Source organism: Stegodyphus dumicola, chromosome X2 (genome assembly GCF_044657685.1).
Source record: "Stegodyphus dumicola isolate Sdum_Otavi_A_Nest chromosome X2, ASM4465768v1".
In the NCBI taxonomy this organism is placed as follows: domain Eukaryota; kingdom Metazoa; phylum Arthropoda; class Arachnida; order Araneae; family Eresidae; genus Stegodyphus; species Stegodyphus dumicola.
Window position 1 is genome coordinate 147,016,729 of NC_140781.1, and position 25,514 is coordinate 147,042,242.

The 25,514-nt window shown below is 33.4% G+C and overlaps 1 protein-coding gene across 1 annotated transcript in view; it reads right to left on the minus strand.

The window, feature by feature from the left end:
• LOC118182555 (chordin-like protein 1) overlaps positions 1-25,514 on the minus strand; it is a 156,690-nt gene that overhangs the window by 81,543 nt on the left and 49,633 nt on the right. The window contains exons 3-4 of the mRNA XM_035351925.2: positions 23,567-23,721; positions 2,685-2,781 (exon numbers count right to left, since the gene is read on the minus strand). Coding sequence (XP_035207816.1) covers positions 2,685-2,781; positions 23,567-23,721 — 252 coding nt within the window. The remainder of the gene's footprint in view (positions 1-2,684; positions 2,782-23,566; positions 23,722-25,514) is intronic.

The window sequence follows — 25,514 nt, forward strand, 5'->3', positions numbered from 1 at the left end:
TATTAGCATATAATATTCAACCTTGTTACTCTGGAGTCTTCCCCGCCTTGATGGTATATAATTCAGTTTGGTTCATGTCCGTGGTCGGAAGCCGTCATAGCGGTGCACTCACTCACTCACTCACTCACAATATCCATCAACATATGATTAATAATTTTTTCTGTAAATTTTAAAATTTTGATAGCTTAGATTTAAAAATTTTTTATGAACGTACCATGCATTCACGAGAGAAGTTCCGCATATCAGCTGTATAACAGATTTTCCTGTACCACTTCACTGTTCTCCGCAAACAATTATAATATAAAGTTATTTTGTCAGATAGATTATCTCGCCCCATGAAACGGACTGCTAATTCAAGCGCCGACGCACGAAAAAAGAACATTGAATATCCGCGCAGTCGTCAAAACGTTAATATCAAGCTACCTAGATTATAAATTTAATGAATTAAAGACATTGATTCTGAAACACTTAAAAATTTTGTAGCAACGTTTTTATTGTATGATTAGGTACTAATTTTTTTTGGTTGGACTTAATTATGAACTGATCTTGAATCTAATATTTAAAGCTCATAACTGCATTAATTATACTACACTTATTATGCCTAGTTACTATTTATTATGTCAAAAAAGGACAATGTTTTGAATAAATAACGCGTGTATAGATGCAAATATTTGAGAATCAAGCTATTGATATAATTTTTTTATGACTCATATAATATTTTCTTTGCTACGGATTTGCTTATCAAGGATATGTATTGCAACAAATATTGTGAATTAATAAAAAATAAACCTAAAACTCAAATGTTAATTTGCAGTAATTCATTAGAAGAAACTTCAGCAAATGTCAGTAATTCTAAAGGAAATACGCTTAATTAACAGACTGTTCATATCGATATTGGGAAGGGAGGGAATCCATTCTTGTTAACCAGCGAAACAGTCATAACGACTTAATTAGCTGGAAGTGTGTTCTTTCCTTTATCTGCTACTAGTGACGTCATGGTCGCAGTGCGAAGTCCTTGTTATTTCGGTGACGACGGTTAATTTCCCGCATTAGGCTTGGTTGTTTGAGCACGGTCTTTCCCCGTTTTCGCGGGTGAAATATCGGTTTACCCGTGCGTTCCAGTGATGAAACGGATAATGGCCTATAAGATTCGGCTATTCCCAACGAATACTTAAAATGCAAATTTCAGCCCATTTTAATTTTTTAGGATACCTTTTACGCTTGAAACTGTTTTAATGGATTATAGTAAACCAAGTGAAGCTACGTGCCTGAGGTTATTTATTTAATGAATACAGCACAGCACACGAAGACTACTTACTTAAAAGGAGGAATGCCTTTGTGAAGAACTTTCTAATGGCGTACAGACCACCAGGCATTTTAATCTCAAGCAAGAGAGGAGAAAAAATCAAGAGATTCCCTTGTGGAGATTTGAACTCCAGATCTTCCAACTGTTAGCCGGACTTGATTTCTATTTACACCCCAAAGGGAAGCGGTAAGGATCGAGAAAAATCTCACATTCTTCCCCGCTTAAACGGCAAATGAAGACTTAGAAGGTTGGGGACCAACTGCCTGCCCTGGTGATGCCAGTTCGCCACCACCTTTATAGTCTCACATCTACTTGCAGAGGTTATTTGAATTTTTGTAATAGGAAACACAAAAAACTAGGAAAGCTCTTGTCGGAACTCGAGCTCTGAACTTTTCGACTGCTAACCAGATGTGCTTTCCAATTACACAACGAAGGTACAAGGTAAAGACGGAGAAAATGCCTTACAAAGGAAACTGGTCCATGCTTTACATTACTTATATGTAAAGCCACAAAAAAATCCATACAGCGGAGTTCGGACTATCAGTGTTTAGTGGTCGTATCTACTCGGTCACTGAACATTTGCCTTACGTTAAAAAAAGCATTCATTTTGAAGCTTTTATTACAAACTACTAGTAGCAAAAATTTCAAAATTTGAAGTTTTATATTTAAGGGAGTTAACTTTTATAGGAGCTTTAAAGTCGACGCTTTCCTACCGGGGAAAGTGATTTAAGTGAAATTAGTTTGATAATTTTCCTGCATTTTAAATCTGCATATCGCAAAATGTCCTCTCCCCCCCCCCCGTGGAGGACTCTTAGTACAATAAAGAAATTACGAACCGGAACTTTTGCCTTACAGTAATTGCATTTCATAATCCAAATTTCGTGTTTTTTGACTGAAAGGTATGAGGTAATTAAAACTGTGGTAATATGCAATTTCATGTTATTGTTTGATTAATTTCCTTACTTAAACATATATATACTACCAGTCATTCTAGGGATATTCAGTCATGCAATAATTTTGAAATACATCTTTAAAGACAATTTTTTTGACAAAATATGTGATTTTAAATGTCGGTTAATAAGCCGACTAATTTGAAATAATTTTTAAAACACCCTTTATGACAAAGTTTTGATGATAATATGCGTATATAAGTTTCGGTTGATAAGAAGAAGTGAATTGAAGTAATTTTTATTATAAATTTTGGTTAATAAGAGCAGTTAAAGCCAATTAAGCATTTCAGTTTAAATATTTAAAAATAATAAGAAGATATTAATTCGATATTTATTTTATATTATCATCTATACTATCAACAGTTAATTGATGATTATAACTTAGAAGTTTACATGCTCTCCTGATGAATGCAGTTAAGCTTTCTTACCTTGGCAGATATCGCAGCAAGCATCCTTTTTAGTTTCTGCACAAGTGTTTGGGTCGCATGTAATATTCACACAGTTTATTGAACTTGAAGCTCCATCCTATTTGAGAGAGAAAAGAAATTGAATGTTATACGAATGACAGGAAAAGAATGGCTGAATTTGAATTCTACGAGTTCTTTTATCCTTTTTTTTCTCTTTTTTTACAATATAAATAACGGATATAGAATTTTCTTCATATTAAAATGCACATAGTTCACTATTTATTAAATTAGATATAATTTAATTCTAGACTATTACACATTGTTTTTAATTCTTATTTGTTTACTAACTCAAAACCCAGAATCTCTTAAATTTTACATAAGCATGATAACTGAATACTACGCATTTCTATACTGTTTCCAAGGTAAGCGTACCTTTTGCTATTTATATATAAGCATATAAGTACCTTTTGCTACTTATAAACGATGTGTAATTAATTATAAATGTCTTGTGTGAGTGAACTTTGTTTAAGAACTTAACTTTGAAATTGTTCTCCAAAAATATTTTTCACAAATTTGATTTATAGAAAATTGGTAAAACTGTATAGAGTACCAAAGACTTCACTACAGAATCAAACAGGTATTGCCACAATAGACTAACCAGCTAGAATTTGAAAAATGGAAATAACTGTGCGCTTTTTCACCTGAGGAACACTGGAGCTGCACATTGGAGTTATTACATTTAACCATGAAAGGATGATAACATAAATTAGAAAAGTTAAATAACATATCACAAAATATTGAGTATACTCATTACAATACTGGGTTACGTAAATACAATAGAGCTGATGTTTTGATCAGCTCTATTATATTTGATTGCGCTGGAATTTTTGAATTTTTATATAAGTAGATAAACATATGGGATTTTGATTTTGCTGATATATTGGAATGTCCGATTCTTGCTATATGAGTATATTTTTAAAGGTAAAGACTGTGCTGAGCTCAGAGTTTTCAGTCAGCTCAGAGAAAGTCCAAAGTTCATAAGCTCAGCTCAATACATTTGGTGTTTTGAAGCATTATGGAAATTGTTGATGTTGCTCGGAATCAGTTATTGGGGTGTAGTCTAGTCATTATTCTTTCCGCTTTCTCGTTTTTGGCTCTAAGTGGCGACTTGGTATAGGACCAGTCCTAAAGAAATGAGTTTTTGGTGTATTTTGATGATTTGGGGATATAGGTTGTGATGAGATATCACTATTCTTATGAAGTTAAGGCTTGATTGGTGGGTTTTTGAAGGCTCAAGTCACTTGCAAGAGGACAGAGAAAGCTAATGCTTCGCATCTCTTTTGACTCACCTGACGTAATTGTCGCTATTAGAGAGGTTCCTTTTAAGAAAATAATCTGGATTTGGGCCACGGCCGTTGAGGTATTAAGTTAGATTATGATGTATTAAGAACTTTGGAGCTTGATTTCTATGCTGACGTTTCGGAAGAACTAATGGGTTTGCCATCCTGCTGTGGCGTTATTCCACCCTTCTTGCCACTCATGGCTTAGATGTTTACTTAGGATTTGTCGTAGTTGCAATTTCGGAAGTTTAATGTTGAGGAACTCGCCTTCTTGTGAAACAGCTGTTTCTTTTGCAAGATTGTTGGCAGTGTCGCTGTCCACGTTGCCGCTGTGACCTTTGATGCAAACTATGGTTATTTCAGAATTGAGATCTTCCGAGAATTTGATTAATTTCATGGACCAGGTGAGAACTGTTGTTTGGACTTCGAATGAGGAGTACGGCTGCTTGGCTATCTGTGTTAATGGAAATTTTGGAGAAGTTGTTTATTGATGCGATGTTTTTGAGCTTTTATTTGTGAGAGTTTCTCTTGATGTATGTTGTTGGAGTTGTTTAAATACAGTTTCCATTTCACTTTAAAATCTAGATGTTGTTGCATTGGAAAGAATCTGCACATCCGACATAGGATAGCTGAGTGCAGATTGCTTGTTTTACTGATATTAACTTGGCCTAGGACTGCTTGTATGACATAAGTTGTGGACTTTTATTCCCTGAATCCATATTGTTGGTCGCTGATATGGTCTTCATGATGGAAGTGGAACTTCCGCCTTTCAACAGCATGGTGTTCCAGAACTTTACACAGAGCAGGAACAGATTTATGCGGAAGCAGAGCGATAAGTATTTGGACTGTCGGAAGATTTCTTTTTCTTTTAAGAATATGATAATTTGACCGGTTTTAAGACATTTAGGGAAGGCGTTTGAGGCATTTCTTGCAAACTTTAGAATTATATAGGGGCTGGTATGATGGATAAGATTAACGATTTGGTTTCAGATTCCATAGATGCTCGAAGCTTTCTTCTTATCAAGATTTCTGATAATATTTGTTAATTCAACCTGGGTGACTGGTATATCGTTTTCTAAGTCTGGAGGATGCTTATTGTGGCGGAAAGTTTTCTGTGCCTTCATCTTCGTTATCGTTTAGGAGGACAACGTTCAGGATTGCAGTCAGAGTGGTATAGGTGGCATCACTGCTGTTGTGGCAGTTTGTAACATCATCCAGGGCCCTGTTCGTTCATGCGACTACACAGAGAAAAAATGCATTCCCGAGGCAGGCTTCCTGGGACTCGGGAGCTGCCGGTTCAAGATAGTTGAGGGCGTGGGACATATATCTGCTTACCTTTGTTAGACATCAGGTGTCCCCGTCCTCCGTCACCTGTTCCCTGTTGTTGCAGTTACTGGTGAGTGGGAAATGAAGCTGAGTTAGGTTTGAAAATTTTACTCGTTGCTATCTTGCATAGAGGGCCATAAATAATTTTGTTATTGTTGCAGTATGTATGCCAGACTTTAAGTTTCGCTTCTGTAATTTGGCGTTTATAATTAACCATTTGTTTTCTGAATTTTTGGATGATGGATGATTGTCTGATTCTGTGGATTTGAATTTTCTGCCCGATGCTCTGTTTTTATGTTTTCCCCTCGAAAGATCTTTTGTCAACCAGTTTATGTTACTCAATACTGTTTATGTTCTATTCTTAAATGTTTGGCCATAGATGATTTATATTCTTTGTCCTGTAGTTTTGCTGATTTCTTCTCTTGTGTTGCAGTGCTTGATTGAGTGCACCATGGCTTCTACATATTAATTCAGGTGTTGTATAAATATTTTCTGTCTTCCTTTGTTCATTTTGAATCTGGCGTTTATGGTGCTTCTTGTTGGTTGGTTGATTTCAAAGATAGCATGATCAGATATCATTTCATGCCAAAGATGATGTCAAAGATAACATTTATGATCAGATTCGGTGTGATCACCTCGAACTTGCCTGTTGTGGATTTTAATTGTTAGGCGTGGTGAGGTGATGAGGAGATCTGTCCAGTCTTGAATTCTTATATTATTGAATGCTGGAGGGTCGTTTGGTTGCTTATGAAGGATTAGAATATTGGAGTTAATGAATTCTTTCAGTAGCAAAACTTTTTTGTTTGTGTATAAATAACTCCAAGGTGTACCGTGACAATTGAAGTCTTCACTGATGCTTAGGGGGCAGTTGAAGCTCTAAATTCGATGACTGAGTAAATCAGGAGTTGGGGGTGGGCTCTTCCTATGGTGAAAGTGGTCGAAAACTGATACTTCATTAAGTCACTATAAAAACTTGCACAATCACTGTACAAACACAAATATTGGCTTCGAATAATCCGAAGAGCACTGGCTAGCTGGTAGTGTGAAGTCTGAAAGTGATGGCACTTAGACGTCGTGAAATATTTTAAGAAGTACGGCACTGCACGGTCCTCCAAAAGCACTTCCTTTCATATGTCTTGTAAGAGTTGTCCTGGGGTAAACACAATGAAAGTAGACTTTGAAAGAAGATAATTCTTAATTAGGTGCCCCTATATGTTTATATTTTGTGTTCATGTAAAGCTCTTTATGGCCATTCAGATGATCTCACTTACAGGATGGTGCTTCTGGAAAAGGACTCTAATGGGCTATTAATTTAAGAGTAAGAAAAGCGAACTAGAAAGAAATTAAATAGGTTTCAGGTTCTGGGAATCAAGAATGCTCTGAAAACGTAAATGCATGTTTAAGTTTGAGACAAGCCTTATATTTTCTGCTACTCAAGAGAACGTGCGTTTGAGACTGTAAAACAGTTGCATAACATCTCTTTAACATATTTATGCATTTAATGATGTTCCTTTTGCTTATTTAAAAAGAATATGTTTCTGCGCAATAATTTGAATGGGGGGGGATATCTTATACAAGATTTTTAAATGCTATGCATTTTATTTTCATTATTTTACAATGTCTATACTCTCAAATTTTCAAAAATACTTTTCGTATGTACCTGTATTAATACAGCTTAACGCGGCAGTTCAAAAACGGCATAAATTATAAAAAAGTGCTCCATCTGAAGTCAGTTTGAAAATAAATTGTTAAATTTCTTTTCGTGGAAGATTAGGTGATCTTTATTCTCCAATAACGAAATAAAAAACTTATCGCAATAGTGTTGTATATGATTTCATATTTTAACTCTTTAACGCGTTCAGAAAATCTTCATGAAATAAAACAAAAGATATTTAAAACTTTTTTTTTTTAGTTTTTGAAGACTGAATCAAATAGTGAACGCGATTCTGAACCAAGTACGTAATATATGAGCTACAAACACTTTTCAATACTTGCAGTAACTCTTCAGATAATTCATAAGAAGATAAAGTAGATATATGATAAATTAAATATGTTTTAATTTATAGCAATTAAAAAATTATTCAAAATTAAGTAACAGTTTTAATTGTTAAGACGAGTATATTGCTTTTATATCGCCCAATCATTTAAGCAATTACAGACTGCCTAAATATAAAAGGTAAATGAAAGAAATAAGTTTTAATAGGTAATAGGTTTTACTGAACGTGTTCATGCGCGAGGTTGCATCGAAGATAATGTAAAACCTTATGTTCCATGCAGCGGCAAGAGTTGCCAAGGTGAATGGATGATATATGCATTATAACGTAGCATAACATAACGAATGTAACGGTTAAAAATTTTTGAAATGACTCCGCTAAGGACTTTTTACCATAAAAATGTTTATATTTTCAGTTGAAGTGGATTTATTAGATTATGGCAAAACACACTAGCGGTATCAGACTAGAAGAGAAATGCATCTGTGGAAGACTAAGAAAATCTGGCTCATTCGCGTTAGACGTTCGGAAAACAATCAAAGCGCCCATACTACTACATCGTTCGCAGGGATTTCTACCCTATTTCTTAATACCGAGTTCGATGTTTAGAAAGTTAGTTAATTTTTTCCAACCGACGCACGATGTTGTAATTTCAAATTGTTTTCCGTGGAATTGTAATGCAGTCAATAACTCAGCATAGCAGCCAATCGCTACAGTTGGTAATTGACGGGAAATCGCCTTATTAATTTGCGTTACTACTTTTATTAGTATTACCACAGGTAGGGCGAAATAAAGTTCTAGAGCATACCTAAAATTTTTATCTGGTGTTTTATGATAAGAATTAAGACGGGCGATAAACTCCTAGCCATTAGATTTAATTTCTAAAGGTCAAGCGATAGGAGTTTTAGTTTGTTAGACACCAATAAATGTTACACAGTGATTATGTTAAGCTTAGCTCTTAGTCAACTTAAAATAATTGACTAATTTATATAGCATTTTCATGTCCCCTTTTAAAAAGAGCGAAGAAATTTTAAACAAAACTGAAAGTTTAAAACCCTTGCTGATTTGTAAACACGAAGAAATTAAAATGTCCACCACAGCATTCAGTTATTGGAATTAAACGTTATCCTTTTCAGTTATTGGAATGTTTTTATTCGTTCGACCTGCGATGGGTCTAAAGTTTTCAACGAAGAGAGAAATTTGCGAGAGCTGTACAGGAATCGTATAACGCAGTTTTACGTATGTTTTAGAATTTTAAATTTCCTCTTTGCTATTCTTTTCAGCGTTAAGGTGTTCAACCAAATTTATTTTAATCTACATCTTACATTAAAAAAAGGAAAGGGAGGAAAATATTGGTAAATGCAAATATGTAGTCCATTTTTTAACTTCCTTTCAACCCTCAACATTAAAGAGGATCTAAAGCAACTCGAAGAGACTCCGTCCATGACGTAGGGTCATTAGCTTTTCGTAGAAGTTTCCGGTTCTAAGAACTTGGATTTCAGAGTGAATATTGAAGGAGGCACATAGAACTGTAATCAACCGTAAAACAAAAACAGACACTTGTCTGGAACACATACTGTCCACCCCAAAGACATCTGACATGTCTAACAGTCCCTTCCAAAAAGCAAAAATCCAAGGGAAATAGTTCCACATTGTTTGAAGAAAAGTTCCATCGACGGGATGCGATGTTGAAAGCTCTTTTGTTACATCCCTTCCAAGGTCATTGATCTATAAACTCGAAACGTCCATTTATTTATTTGACTTGATCCTTAGACTGTATGCATCTGTACTGAAATATTTATTTCATTAATAGTTATCTACATTAATCCATGATAGAGAGAAGCAGATATAACAGTTTTCGAGCAATAAATGAAGAAGGGGGAAAAAGTAATTAGCGCATTTTAATCGAACAGTAGGTTTCAGATATCCTACTGCTAAATATTTAACCAATCTATATATGTGAAATATCCGGAATTTTTCCATTTTCCCCTTATCATTCTCCTCCTGCTATTGCATTCCCCCATCTCTCTTTTTTCTCTTCGAAATGCGTCTTTAACTGCAGTGAAATAATTGAATTTTATTATTATCCACTGTATTTATTTCAGCCAAGTCGTTAAAAAATGTATTTTCGTGAAACAAAATAATAAACATACTTTTACTGACAAAATTAAATCATGATTTTTTTATTTGCTTAAACATACAATATGCTTTTTTATCTAAAGTAAATAAAGCATTTGAAACTAATTTTTATTTACTTATATGTAAACGAAACACTACTGATCTTATTTTCACTTCTATGAAAAATAAACAAAATATTTTTCATTTGCTAAATCAAAACGATAATCTATCTGTACTCAAATTAAGCTAAACATGACTTTTTATTCATATAAACTAGCCAATAAAGGCGTATAAACTACAACTACCCGCATAAACTAGCCAAATAGAAATTATTAAATTTTTGCACTTGCAATTTATAATGAATTTATTGTTTTAGAAAAAAGATAATACTAACTCGAGTGCTTAAACTTTTTCAATTATGTTCACGTAATTGTACTTAAGTAATAGTTACTTTCTAAATGTCGGCGAATTATAAACATGGCAATAAATAACTTACGCAAGCAACAGGTTAAGATTCAAGAAACATTATTTGTCCACTCCTGGTGGGTTAGAATTAAATCGATTATTTGCAAAACTAAAGGGCTGATTACTTATCGATAATAAGTAAGTAACAATCAGGCTTGAAATTTACAATTATAAAAATTAATTTGTTTAAAACGAAACACCTAGCTTTTCCTAAGGCAATCACTATAGTAGGAGTTTTACCGATTTCGGACGGCACAGGGGAATCTTATGCGGCTTCTGTTGAATACTAAATTTGTTCATAGCCAAATCGGTGCTGGAAAATACGAGCAGGAAGGCTGCTCATTGCTCAACAAGGCAACAGCTGATGTTAACCTTGTTAGATTTTACTACTGAGCGTGCATTAATTTGAATAATCTTTTGTTCTCAACGGATATATAAGACGGATATTCAAGCAATAATCAGGTTTGGCTAACAGTTAGACAGATTTTAATTTCTTTCCTTTATGCCTTGCTTCAACGTGTACTTGCTCAGACCAGAAGTTCAGATAACTTGTACAGAAAGTGGTGTAGGTTAAAACTAGGTAATGTAATTTTATAATTTTAACAGGATTCTCAGATACCTCTTTGTTGCATTTGCTGCTTGTTATAAGGAGACGACCTTAAAGCAAGAACGTTTAAACAGCCGACGTTAGCCGAATTCGATAAGTTTAGAAAGCTTGTTGAGTTTTTCCATTCGACCCACGATGTCGTAACTTCAAATAGGTTTCCGTGGAATTGTAATCCAATCAATAACTCAGCTTAGCAGCCAATCACTGCAGTTGATAATTGATGAGAAATCGCCTTATTAATTTGCGTTACTTTTTTTATTAGTATTACCACAGGCAGGGAGAAATAAAGTTCTAGATTATACCTAAACTGTTTATCTGGTGTTTTATGATCAGCATTAAGAAGGGCGATAAACTCCCAGGAATCAGATTTAATTTCTAAAGGGCAAGCTTTGGGAATTTTAGTTTGTTAGACACTTCTAAATGTTACACAGTGATTAAGTTAAGCTTAGCTCCTAGTCAACTTAAAATAATTGACAAATTCATTTAATCAACGAAGTTATTACAAGCACATAAATTTAAAATAAGTTTAGTTTTACTTGGATTAAAACGGAGAATAAACAATCCATATTACCGAAGTTCTGGGTAACTAGAGTTATATTGCATTTGTATTTATTAAAGTTTTGAGCTACTAAGCTAATCAGATTGAAAGGAAATGCTACTTGCATAAAATCAGCTTGGTGGGGGAAAATAACGATATTGCTGCACAAATTTGTTTTAAAGTTAAGATGATGCAAAGCTCGAAAAACATATCTCTCTTACGAAAACTGTCTTCTTAGAAATGGTTCAGATCAAACATATATTTATTCCTGACAAAAAAAAAAAAAAAACCCTATCTTACGAAAACTGTCTTCTTAGAAATGGTCCAGATAAAACATATATTTATTCCTGACAAATGAATTATACGACTATCTTAAGAAAATAACTAAAATGATTTGCAGACAAATGAGAAAATTCAACATAAAAATTAGAGTAAATAAAAATAACTATTGTTGACTGCAGTGCAGTTGGAACTTAATATCCAACATTAAGAGAACTTGTTATTATTGCTAGCATGTGTAGTAGAAACTATAGAACTGTACGCGGGAGTTGCAGCACTTGGCCCATTAAAAATGTTCCCATCTTTTTTTAAAGGTCCAAGCACTGCAATAGTTTTCTTCTCTCGATTTCGACGGAAGTGGAGTAGAAACTACGACATTTATGAGATTGTTTTGGACGCTACGACATTTATGAGATTGCTTTGGACGCTACGACATTTATGAGAAAATTTTTGAAGCTTTTTAGAAATCCAAATTAATGGGCAAATTTGTGTCAACAGCCAGTTTTTATATCAAAAATTCTAAATTGGGATTTTAATTCAAGTAACTGAATGCTATGGTGGACATTTTAACTTCTTCGTGTTCACAAATCGGCAATGGTTTTAGACTTTCATTTCTTTTGTTTAAAATTCCTTCGCTCTTTTTTCAAAGGGACATGAAGATGCTATATCCCACGGAAATGGTTTTTAGCTTTGCCAAGAAATATATTGTCATCAAATTGCAGTATTACACTAGAATAAGGAAATTTTATACTTGTGGGTAGAAAATCAAAGTAACGTATTCGTGAAACATGAGTAAATCCTCCCCCCAAAAAAGCAAAGACTTTCTGCGTAGGTGTTTTTACGCTGTACAATCGAGGCATGGATTTGAAAAGATGATCCATGAAATGCACTTTTCCATATTCTACTCACAAAGAGTGTACAAGGAAAAATGATTGAAAAATAAAAGACTTATGACAACGGAGAGATTCTTAAACTTGATAGTATTTTACAACGCTATAACATCGGCAGAGGTGTGATTGGTCACTAGGACCAGTCTTTTGGCATGTTTTGGCTTATATGAAAGATTATGGAATGATGAATAAACTTTACATATGTATGTAATAAAAATTTTGATGGGAATAAAGTAGAATGGCATAAAGATTCACTTTCAGTCTTATCATATTCAACACGGCTTTTTTCTTGATAAAACATTATTGAAGCACACATACTTAGCTAAATTGCGCAATTTGCGCTCCAGTTCTTGAACATTTACATTAATATCTTTCACTTTGTTATAATATATTTGAATCAAAACAGTGAAGCTAGGAATAGGAGGCTAACAGGTCACATAAGTTGAGAACGAATGCGTTGATTTTAGTAGAGAGATTAGGCTAAGAATAATAAAGTTATGATTGTACTTCATTCCTACTGGTTAATTACCGCTTTGGTTTGCAAATTATAATATTATTATTGAGCAAAAATCTTTTAAATTATACAGAACAGAATAAAACTGAATATAAACCTATTAAAAAGGGTAAGCTCTCTAACCTGAAAAGCCCAAAATCGAAAAATCGAAAACATAAAGCACAAATCTGGAAATCAGCTTTGAATCAGAATGCAAGTGAAAATAAAAACAAAGCAATTAAACAACAAAAATTGATAATCCTTTGATCTTTGTACAAGGAGCAGCCAAAAGAATTATCAACAGAGCCAAGTTTCTGAATTAGATCTGGATGAATTGCAACAAAAGAAAAGAAGCGACTAAATTGAAATTAACTAAAAACTTTTTTAATTAAAAAGCATACAAGTCAAAAAAATTAAAGAATTTTGTTAAACCATTAAAGAAGATATAACTACCCAGAACTTCTCAAAGCAACATGCTTTGCCACTTATAGTAAAAAAGTGGCCTATTCTCCAAACCATATACACACTGAAAAAAATAACTTTTCTGTACTGAACTCAAAAAGGAAAAGGTGGAGAACAAGAGAAGTTAGAAATGAAAAAAATATACATATTTGCTGTACGTATGTCTTCTTGATTCAGTGATAGTGTACCTAACCGGATTGTTAATTTTCCCCCCAAATTAATTTCTGTGTATTTATTGCTCTGTGCATTCATCTTTACACATATTGTATATACTTTGAATGTAGTTTGTATTATCGATCATTGTCGTTGTTTTGAAAATTAATTGAATTATTTTAAATTATTAAGGGTAAATTACAATTATATTTTAGGTGTTTTATATAGTATATATATATGTGTGTGTGTGTAAGTACGAATTCTACATGTCTGTTTCTCAAGCGAACTCCAAGTTGATACTGGAAATCTGAATGATTTCGAAATAGTAAAAATTTCTTCGTTATTCGTGCAAACAGTTATTCTATGCTGAAAATAGAATAACTGTTTGCACGAATAATTGTAATATGTGGTATTAGAAACACCATTGTTTTATTGTAATGGTGCAAATATTTGTAAAAGCTATCAGTTAAGTTTTCTTATAAATCACAGCAATCAATCTCTGAAATGATAAATGCATAATATGAAGAAAATGTCCTAAGAGCGTAACCTAACGTAACAGGACAGCACACAAACTAGAAGACTAGGCTGCAGACATAATCAATCTTACAGAATGCTAAGTGGATAAATATGAAGCAAACTTGCAGGGGTATAAATAAAAAGGAAGGAAATTCATGAATGATTAAAGGTAGATTCCTGGATATTAAATTTTAAATGGTGATGAAATCATATCATGTCTTCCTAATGACCAAAAATTCGAAACAATTCTTACGGTAGTGATCAAAGACATTAAAGTCTGAAGTCATAACTCATTTATTAGATATATCTAAAAATTAATCGAAAGAGCAGAAATACTCTGATCCTATTCATCTTCTATTCCAAGAAAAGAATTTACGATATTTCCATATGTGAGAAACTGTCTTCCTTAACACAGAAAACGCTAAAGTCTTCTCATTTATTAATGAGCAGACTAAAAAATATAACTGTGAAGCTCCGATTTTTATAAAAGAATTGTATATTTTAAAGAAGTCGACAAATGTCTTTTTGTTGAATGGCCTTTGAAATATCGTGGAACGGATCTCAAACAAATTTTACATTGGCTACCCAATAATCTGAACTAGTAAGTTCGAACAAGTTCGGTTAATCAAACTTTCAATATTGCATAATTAAACAAATACACATGGCTGATGCAATTCTCTATTAAATTCCAAATTAAAGGGTTTTAAGTGGTCTATATTTTGCATGGAATCATTTTACTATATTCTAGATTTTGCATGCAGTGGACTACATCCCGTTCTTTTGGAATTTTTTACCGATATATAGCAACACGCTCCAAACAGGGTGCGCTAGAAAGATATATGCGTCAAATTCATGCTTCAAATAAGGAAACAATCCATCGTCATCAGCTCATTTCGACTGTGTTAAAATTTTTTTAAACATAAAAAATATATTTTTTAAGTTAACCAAGTAAACAAAAACAATAGTAGACTGATACACCTGAAACGAACTTTTTATTGATAAGTACTTGCTTTGAAATCAGAAATACTGAAAACATCAGAAAAGCACATTTAATTATACGTTGATACATACATATATATATTTTCTAAAAACCTGTTTATCACTTATGAGCCTACAACCGAAAACACTTCTTTTTTTTCCGACCTCAAAAATGTGGTCAGCAATATCACGATATAATAATATAAATAATAATTAATCAATTAATTCATTTTAAAAGAAATCCGTTTATTTTGATGTTTTCATATTGTCATTCAATTAGCGAAATCACTTTACCAAGTCTTCAGCGAACATATCAGAATCAATGTCAAACGCAGGTTTTTTACCATGATTAGTGTGAATGAAATAACTAATTGACAGTCGTTTACACTTAATTTCTCAGTTTAATAATTTGTGCTAGTTAGGTTTATATGATTACGGCAAAGCACACGAGGGCTATATGCCTAAGGGAAGGAATTATGCTTTCGTAGCGGAAGTTCTAAGGGAAACTGGTTAAACGTGGGGAAAAACACGAAAACGCCCATGTAGCCAGCCCATTCGCTGGGACTCGAACCCGGGTTGAACAACAAGTATTCAGCAATTTTACCGTTCTCCCGCTAGTGGGCCTTCTCAGTTTATAGATAGAAAACTTGGCGAGATTAGCTTTCTTTCCTACCTAAAAGTGAACCCGCTTTTCTGTATGTATTGAATCTAATTTTATTAAAATTATTGCAAGGAAAATTTTGGATATTTACTAAAATTTGACGCGATATTTAAGAAGTAAACTAATAAAATATTATTCCTTAAAACTAAACTGTCATTAAAAATAAGTAGAGGTTTAAAATATTTTATAGAAATCTTGCTCTTATATATCACAAGCATCAATGCCTGTGCAGTTCCCTTTTTGTCTGCGCAAATGCATTAGCTTCTCAGTTTCACACTGATTTCAACAATGTTGATGGATTTTAAACACATTTATCACTGCAGATTAGTAACAGAACAGAATCGCATTAACTGGTTAATCACTTGCGTAATGCAGGTAGTGTACGTTTGGTTTGGTTTTATGTAATTACGGAAAGCCTCGAGGGCTATTTGCCAGAGGGGAGGGATGGAGGACTTTCTAAGGCCGTGGAGGACTTTCTAAGGCAAACTGGCTCGTACAAACTCGACACATGAAAAAACGCACGAAAACACCCATGTAGCCAGTCCGTTCGCGGAATTCAAACCTCGGATCGAACTATCAGTGTTCAGCGACTTTACCGCTCGGCCACTGGTGGGCCCTAGTAATATAGAATTTCATTCAGTAATGTTAACTGTTTTGCCCACAGTTCATTAAACACTGAGTTTTCCCGCGCATATTAAATGGACAAGGTATGAAATATTCCCATTTTTAAATAAAATACAAAATTCTACCATACTGCACTACCTTTTCTAAACATTATCACGCGAATTTTTAAAAAAGTATAAAATCTAGTAGCGATATATGGTTAGTTTTGTAAGAAACCGAAACAAATAAGTGAAAATTTTCAAATGCCGGTCAGTACGACGGTTTGCGCATATTCTAGCGGTGCATCCAGTGAGGTCCGTCAAATAAAACAACATGTTAACGATCCGCCGTTTTTCAGCTATCGTAAAATAAAATGTTTGTAACTAAGACAAATAATGGAAATGGCGAAACCATAAATCAACATGTTTGAAGAATCGCTTTATGAAGCCATTAAACTTTAATGCAAAACATGGAAATCAACTAAGCAAATAAAAAGAAATGAATTCAAATTAATAATCTAATTAGTTTAAGCAGTAGAAAGTTTTATGAGACCTTCTAATAGTTTTTCAGTATTTGCTCGTTTATTGTAGAACGTTGAGGATTTCCAGACGCGGGCAAAACAAGAAGAAAATCACGCCAGACATTTCGACGCCTGAACTGAAGCCCAAATAAACAGCTGCCAAATGTCCAAGCATCAAATTCGTGCATCATTTCTACTTAGAAAATTTTAGCTCATTTTGTTTAATTCGTTCTTTACCGTAATGAAGTGTAGGTGTAAGAGTCAAGTGATGCAAATTTTCTCTTTCGGGGTTATTACTCGACAGAGCCGTTTTCTTCTGTTTTTTTTTTCAGTTTAGTAAAATGTTGGTTTTTATATTTACGTCTTTCAACATTAAAATGATCGGATTCGAAAGAAAAATGATTCAGTTAAGGTTATTCTTTACGGCGAAGTAGTCAAATTGATTTGAATAAAGTGAGTTATTATAGTGCATTTTCAACATAGTGACAAATGATATCGCAAACTGTTTACTTTTTTATTTCAAATTAGGGCTACTCTAAAGAATTAATTTAGTCTTATATTAGAATTAATAAGGATATCGGATAAGAACTGCGTTTATTCATTATTTAGCATAATGCAAGAATTCAGTACATCTTCTTCATACTCCTAAGCAATAAAAAAAGGAAATAAAAAAGACATGTTGGTGTTAGGAACATTAGTAGTTTAAGGTTATTAGTTTAATTAGTTTAAGTTAAACAATAGAAGCTTAGTTTTTCCATTTTTGGTCACTGTCGCACTACGCTCCGCTGCCAAGATATTTATCATCCATGAGTTTTAGAAAATAGTGCCATTAGACAAGCTTAAGATCCTTCATTTACTTTCCATGCGGCCTAACAAACTGATAAATTTCAAAATTTCAGAGGTGTTGACAATCGACGTTGCTTAAACAACTGCTTAAGTTAACATCGCTTAACCATTTACCAGTTTCATTTTTCTGCCATATTGTTAACAAAAATAAGCCTATTTTTTATAAACAATTTTGCGTTCAAATTGATTACACGAATTCAAATCAAGAGTCAAAACTGTTTCAAGTATAACATTTATTATTTTAAGGTAAATTTAATTACGGCGAAAATAAGGCATTTTTACTTAAAGTTGGCTTTTTCCTGACGAAGGTGCAAACCTAGAAAACACACTTTACAAGAAGATAAATATTGGGGAGAAAACATGTATTTTTTAAATGCTTACATTTTCATTTCTTTTCCAGATTCATCTTTGGTATGATGCATTTTAAAACATGTAGATAATAAGAGTCCAATATCATAATCGGGACAAAAATATCTGGTTTTCTTTCTAACAAATTTTCTTTTTCATTTCTTTTTGAGCAACACACAAAGCCTTAACGAAAAGCAGTAAAACCTGTCCTTGAACTCGTTTCTTAAATCCAGTCTCTTTTAGACTGCTAGTGACATTTATTAGAAACACTGCAAAGTAAAAAAAGAGAAAAAAGCTGGGCAAATCAGCAGATATGTGTAGGAAAATATACTGTCAGAGCGTTGTACGGGCAAATCAGGGAAGTCCCATTTCGCGGCTACCAAACTGTGCTCGGTTAGAACTGTTAGGTGGCTAAAAAGCAGCCAAATGTGTAAAACCACTCAGTGTTGGTAGTTCAATCTGGTTTGAATTCGAACCCAGGCGAACAGTCTGGCTGTATGTTTGTTTTTCCCATGTGTAACATGAATACGAGTCACTTTTCCTTAGAAATTCCTCCCCGAAGACAACCCTTCTCTTAGAGATATAGCCCTCGCGGCTTTGCCGTATTCAAATTACCTTGAAACATCATTTTAAGTAGCTCAGAAAGTTAAAAGCCATGCATTAAATACATAATTTAAAAACATTCTTAATAATTTATTTCCAGTTCGTGTAATTTATAATACCCATAACATATAGGGCTTTCAATATATATGACTGTTAATTTAGCTTTAATTTGCAAATATCTTTTATTATTGAAAATAATAATGGATGTTTCTACGCCATATGTTATATACTTTGATACAAAACCGTTTGCGCGTTACCTAAGAAACGTTTTTCAAAATAGAGTATATTTTAGCTGTAAATATTACCCCAATTATTCCAAATATTTTTACTGATGCTTTTTGGAGCAAGCTAAAGTTTCAATAAAACAGAATTTCAATGTAAGTTTGGATAAAATTTTACGGTTGTCAAATTTTCAGCCAATTTATATACTGCAATATTATTCCTCAGTAAGTTTAATGTACAGGAAGAGAAAAGAAAAATACACGTATACATTTAGTTTTGTAATATGGCGTTTATTAGACAGTTAATATCTGCAATAGTTCAAAGAATGAAAGAATGTACTGTTTTATTCATGGATTTTAATGTCAATGGTTTGGTTCACATTGAAGAACACAGAAAAGTAAAACTCACAAAAATAAATTGTCCTGTAATCCAGTTGTAGAGACATTAGGTTATTTCGAAGCAGAAGAGATGAAAAATGAGCAATGCCCTCGCTAGGACTCGATCCACGGACCCCTCGAATTCGCGTCGAGCGTACTGACCACTATAGCACGAAGGAATGCTACGTAAGAAGGCGGGAGAAATACTTTATAAACTTCCCCTTTTAAAGGGCGACTACGGTTTTAGGGGTCCCAGTCGCCAAATCCTGTGATGAAGAATCATCACGGGAGAAATACTTTATACAGTAGGATAAAACTTTATTTATCTGGTATAACTCGAACCGCAGGCCATCTGGATAGTCGGATTATTTTAGTTTTTGATTATAGAAAATATCTGTTTATGGGTACAGATGACTTCATGGAGGACATTTTAAAGAAGACTGGAACCTAATGTGTTCAACCTATTTTAACCCTCGGGTGCAATTGGAGAGGTGAAAAGTCTGGATGACTAGATTATCTGTTCTTAGTAGATCAAATACTTCTTTACTGTAATAATAGTGAAAGGATTTTATTTTTTGTTTAACCTATTTTATTTCAACAAATTTATACAGTTAAAAAAGTTTTGTGTCTTTGCCTACTTTAAACAAAATGTAAGGCATAGTCATTTCGAAATCGAATGAAATTATTTTTCGTTTCTCTAAGAATTGACACTTTCTAGTATTTCAAGTAGAAAAAAACTAGTTCCAACGCAGATCGTATGACTAAATGACGTGTTTTTATTCTTATTGTGTTAAAATAAAATAAAGAAACTGTTTTTATTACTAAAAAAATTACATAATCAAATATTTTTTTTTAAATTTGCTATTTGTGTAAAGAATAAATAATATAAAATATACAGCAATTTTATTAAATTATTATCATTTAGTTTTGAAGTAGATCCTGAATTTTCCTTTGTATTATCTTCTATTTATAGATGAAGTTGAATTTTTCTTTATTCTTCTGTTTATTTTTTTTTTCTTCCTCATTTTTATATTTTCTTTATAATCCCTCTTTTATATATTTCTTATATTTGCAACCGTTGATGCTCAAACTCCCTGTTCATTTTCAAGGGTTTAGTTTTATTGTTTTTCTCTTTGTTAACCGCATTAACTTCGACCTTTATCATCACAACAACGCACTTCCTTTTCCACAGTTTATTAAATAAGTAAAAAGATAATATCGTAATACTTAGAAACCATATAGAAATACTTAGAAACGGTATATTTTCTTCGAGAATGCAAAACGAATCGCATATTTGCACACAAAAGAAACAAATAATAAATTAATTGAAAACATACATTTAAGAATAACAGAAAGTAACTACCTTTGATTACTTCCCACACAGATGAAAAAAATTACTTGCTTAAATAAAGAAAAGACTTAACATAAGTAGACATTTTTAATCTGTTTTTAGGAAAGAAGTTTTGCGATGTCTAAGTAATTATTCGCGAAGTAAACAAGGAACGATAAGCCTATATATACAATAAGTAAATGCTTTTCGATTAATGTTCATAAGCTGCGTATTTTACAAACGATATGTGATAATACAGTATTGAAAATACATACAAAGATAGGAAGATACAGTGGATGGACAAAAATATGGAAACACCTTGTGAAATGCATGTTTGAAAAGAAAGATTGATTTTAATGAAATATGTAGGTGGCGCTGGTGTTTTTGACTACTGACGCCACCTATACAACTTCATAAATGTGCTATACAGTTCAGTTGTTGTCGGAGTACTGTTATGTGAGGTTGTCATTGCATTATGTCAGAGTTAACAGACTTCGAACGTGGGGAAATTGTTGGAGCACGTATGGTAGGTGCTTCCGTAAGCAAGGTAGCCGAGGTGTTTTGTGTTTCAAGAGGTACTATATCAAAGATTTATTCCGCATATTTGAAAAGCGGAAAAACATCATCTGCTAAATCACAGCGCCGACGAAAGTGTGTCCTGAGTGATCGTGACAGACGATCATTAAGGGAAATTGTGACGAAAAATAAGAAGACCACAGCTGCAAAAGTTACTGCTGAAATGAATGCTGTGTTACCGAACCCTGTGAGTACCAAAACAATTAGAAGGGAGCTTCATAAACAGGGAATTGCTGGCCGTGCTGCAATTGAGAAGCCACTCATCAGTGATGCTAATGCCCGTAACAGGAAAAGGTGGTGTTTAAGTCATAAAGCCTGGACTATAGAGCAGTGGAAGCGAGTAATATGGTCTGACGAGTCTTCTTTCACATTGTTTCCCACTTCTGGCCGAGTTTACGTCTGGAGAACGCCATCTCAAGCCTATAATACAGACTGCTTGTTGCCAAGAGTGAAACAGGGCGGGGGATCTGTTATGGTTTGGGCAGCCATATCGTGGTTCTCTGATAGCCCCATGATAACTGTGTCAGGGCACATGACTGCCAAGACTTACGTGAACATTTTGGCCGATCATGTTCATCCCATGGTACAAACTTTGTTTCCCGATGGTGATGGTGTCTTCCAAGACGACAAAGCCCCTGTTCACACAGGTCACATTGTCTAGGACTGGTTTTCTGAGCACGAGAATGAGTTGTCCCATCTCCCCTGGCCATCACAGTCACCAGACCTGAATATTATCGAACCTTTGTGGTCTACATTGGAACGGAAAGTGCGTTCTCGTTATCCACCGCCAACATCGTTATCTGAACTTGCCACCGTTTTGCAGGAAGAATGGTATAATATTCCCTTGGCAAACATACAGGAACTGTATTTATCCATTCCGAGAAGACTGCAAGCTGTTTTGGATGCCAACGGGTTTCCTACACCATATTAAGCAAAGAAACATGTTTTTTTAAAGGTGTTTCCGTATTTTTGTCCAACCTCTGTATATTTGCCAAATGATATCTGCTGTCGTATGTTAAACCTGATTATATGCAACAAAATAAAGGGTTTTCGTTTTGAATATGAACTTGACTCGTCGAGATATCAAGACTAAATCGTTCAACTGATAAATTTGAAATTTACTATTTCTTGATCTTTAATCTTTTAATATAGATACACATTACATCGCATATATTTTGAAAAACAGATCTACTCCAATGCTTTTTCTTTTGAATACGTTTTCAGATGTTTTGATGATCAGCAATTTGACATTTTCATCATTAATTTTAAGTTTGATACTCAGCATTTTGAAAGTAATAAATTTCGTGACGAATAAATATTTTTTTTTCTTGAAATTATCTTAATATTATTATTATTGAAATTATCTTATTCAAAGCAATAAAAATAAGTATTCAAGTCTGGTCATTCGAGAGATAAAAAAATTCTTTTTGTTCCACTCTGATTTTTAAGACCTACATTATCAACAAGCTCCATTCAATCTAAAAATATGTTCAACTAATTCATTTCCTCAAGTCCTCCAGCGGCCAAGCAGTAAAGTCGCTGAACACTGGTTGTTCGGTCCGAGGTTCGAATCCTGCGAACGACCTGGCTTGCATGGGCGTTTTAGTAGTTTTCCCCATGTGTAACGTATATGTGAGCCAGTTCCCCTTAGAAAGTTCTCCACGAAGGCATCTCTCCCCTTAGTCTAGATAGCCCTATGTGTTTTGCCGTAATCTCAATAAACCATAATAAACCATTTCCTCATATTTAACTCATTTATACGGGAATACAAAACAAAATTTGATTCATACGAGTAATCTTAGCGCATTCATGTGGTAAATAAGATTTTATCAGAATGAGAAATACTCAATTATAATAACATTCACTAAAGATAAGTTAAAACTTTTTTTTATATATTTTATAACATTAACCCCATTACTCTTTTTCAGAGCAAAAATGATTGGTTGTAATTAATTAAATATTTTCTAATTCTGCTATCCTTGGTAAACTATTTAAGGAAATTCTTTTATGAACAATCTCAAAGAATAATTTAAATTTCGCATCTGAACGTTTTCTAGATTCAAATCTTCTGAAGTTTAGTTCTAATATACTTTTAATAGCTGAAAATACGATCTTTCAGATTATTTCTAAGCAATTGCTTAAACAGTTACTTTTAGTAAGCTATTTGATATTTGTCTCGTTCAACTGTCTTAAAGACGTAAATACGTGTAGAAAATTTCTTGTCTTGTAAGAAGTTTTGACGTTTTCGTCTAAAAAATATCAGAAATTGATGACGAATTCTCCTGGATTTAAGCGAGCTTATTTCATTAATTCAACGGACTTCATTTAAAATTATACAAGAGACTTTAGATTGATGCTCTAAAACATTTTTATATGACAATTCTGGTATTAAAAAATGGTTCTTAAAATGGTTCTTGAAACGTTATTTAAATATAACACGCACCTTAACTGCATTAATGTATGCTATTTCGTGAGCTAATTTAAACATCAAGTTGTGGTGAGACTTTTAATCTTCAACCAAATAGTTTAAAAAAAGCCTCAGTTTGTTGAGTAAATTATTAAATAAGATTTTTTATAATTTAGTAAACTATTGAACAAGATTTCTGATAAATTAGCTTAACATATTATCTAATAAGACTGAAAAAGCAAAAATGTACTTACCGCTTTGCACAAGCAGCGAACACAGAGGTTGGCATTTGGTGTTCTTAAATATTTGTACCATGTCTCGTTGATATCATATTCTTGATTAGCAACCGTGCATCGTGCCTTGAAACTTCCAGGCGAAGGTAAAGTAGGTGGAGGCGCTCCTAAAGAAGCTAAAATAAATTTGAAAAAAAATCACATTAGCCTCTACCTTCTAATTAAATCTGCTTATCTATCTACACCTGTTTCGCTGTCTGTTTACTTGTATTTATCTACATGCACATCTATCTACCTGTACCTGTATTCATCAGCCTAGAAATTTATTTAAACATACTTGTATTTACCTAACTATTTATGTAACTATACGTGTATATTTCTAAGTATTTATACAAATCTATATCTATTTATTTATAGATATTTGCATTTATTTGTACTCATCTATATATAGCCATCTACCAGTCTCTTTCAGTCTGTAACCTGTGAGTATTCATTTACTTTCATCTATATAGTCATGATTATCTGTCTACCTCTAGCTATGTACACCTATATGAACAATTTGTACAATTATCTTGTACAATTATACTATATACAATACAAAAAATGTAATTGAGTCATTAGGATTTTTTTGAAGCAGGAGTCACGAAAAATGAGCAATGCCGTCGCCGGGACTCGAACCACGGACCTCTCTCTACGGACCCACTACACCACGAAAGCATGCTAAGAAGGTGGGAGAAATACCTTATATACTTCTCCTTTTAAAGGGCGACTGGGGATTAGGGTACTCAATCGAAAAATCCTGGTAGTGGAGAATCGTCATCCCCCCCCCCATCTTTTTTAGTTCGGGCGCCAATGTCGAGTCATTAGGTTATTTTGAAGCAGGAGACATGAAAAATGAGCAATGTCCTCGCCGGAACTCGAACCGCAGACCTCTCGAATACGCGACGAGTGTGCTGACCACTACACCACGAAGACATGCTAAGAAGGCAGGAGAAATACCTTATAATCTGTTTAACTTTTCTTTAGTCTTTCATGAAATTATTTCCATCTACCTTAACGGAAATACTGTAATGGAAAAACGCTTATACCAAATACGATTTTTGTTCGGTAGAAAATTTCAGATCGATCTATTTAGAACTAAAAAATGCTATGCTCATCAGTTAAACTCTGAGGAGTATCAAGTCCGTTAGATGGGCCGTAGAGAAAAGTAGAGTTTTATTTACTTTACATCAAAGCATGGTACTGAATTGGAAATTTTGTATCATAAAATATTAAGAATATTGCACGTGGAATTAATTTAAATTAAATGTGGGTTTCTACAGTATTATAACTGTGCAAAAATGAAATCGCTGTAAAGAAGAAAATCCAAAAACATTTTCAAAAAAAGGTTTCGTAAGTATGACAGATGATACTGATGAAAGATTAATTGCATTTTAATTAATACATAAATAAGGAGAGAATATTTTGGTCCAATCTATGATGATACATCATTGCAGAACTTCTAGACAAGAAAGCTAGACAACTATGCACTAAAAATAGAAAGTTTACGTAGGACGTTATTTGTTAGACTAAATTAATAATTATTTGAATGAAACTTATTTTTTAAGAACTTTATATATGATTATGTGCATCTGTTCAATGATATGTTTCAGCATACAAAGTTAATCTGGATGACGATAATTAAAAATCCAGTAGGTTTTCCCATTGAATGCCCTACACAATAATCATGAAATCATCGTAATAGAGTTAAACATTTATGCACTCTTACTAAACTGATATGAAGTATATATTGGGTCATATAAAAAAATCTCCGCGCTTTTTTGGTACATTTTTGAACAAAAATTTTCTTTATTGAAAATCAGTTTTAATCAGCTACGATATTGACCATTATTATCTATGAGCTTTGGCCATTTTTCGGTAGCTTCATATTACATCGGTGTAGAACTTCTGTGGTTTATCGTCGAAAAAC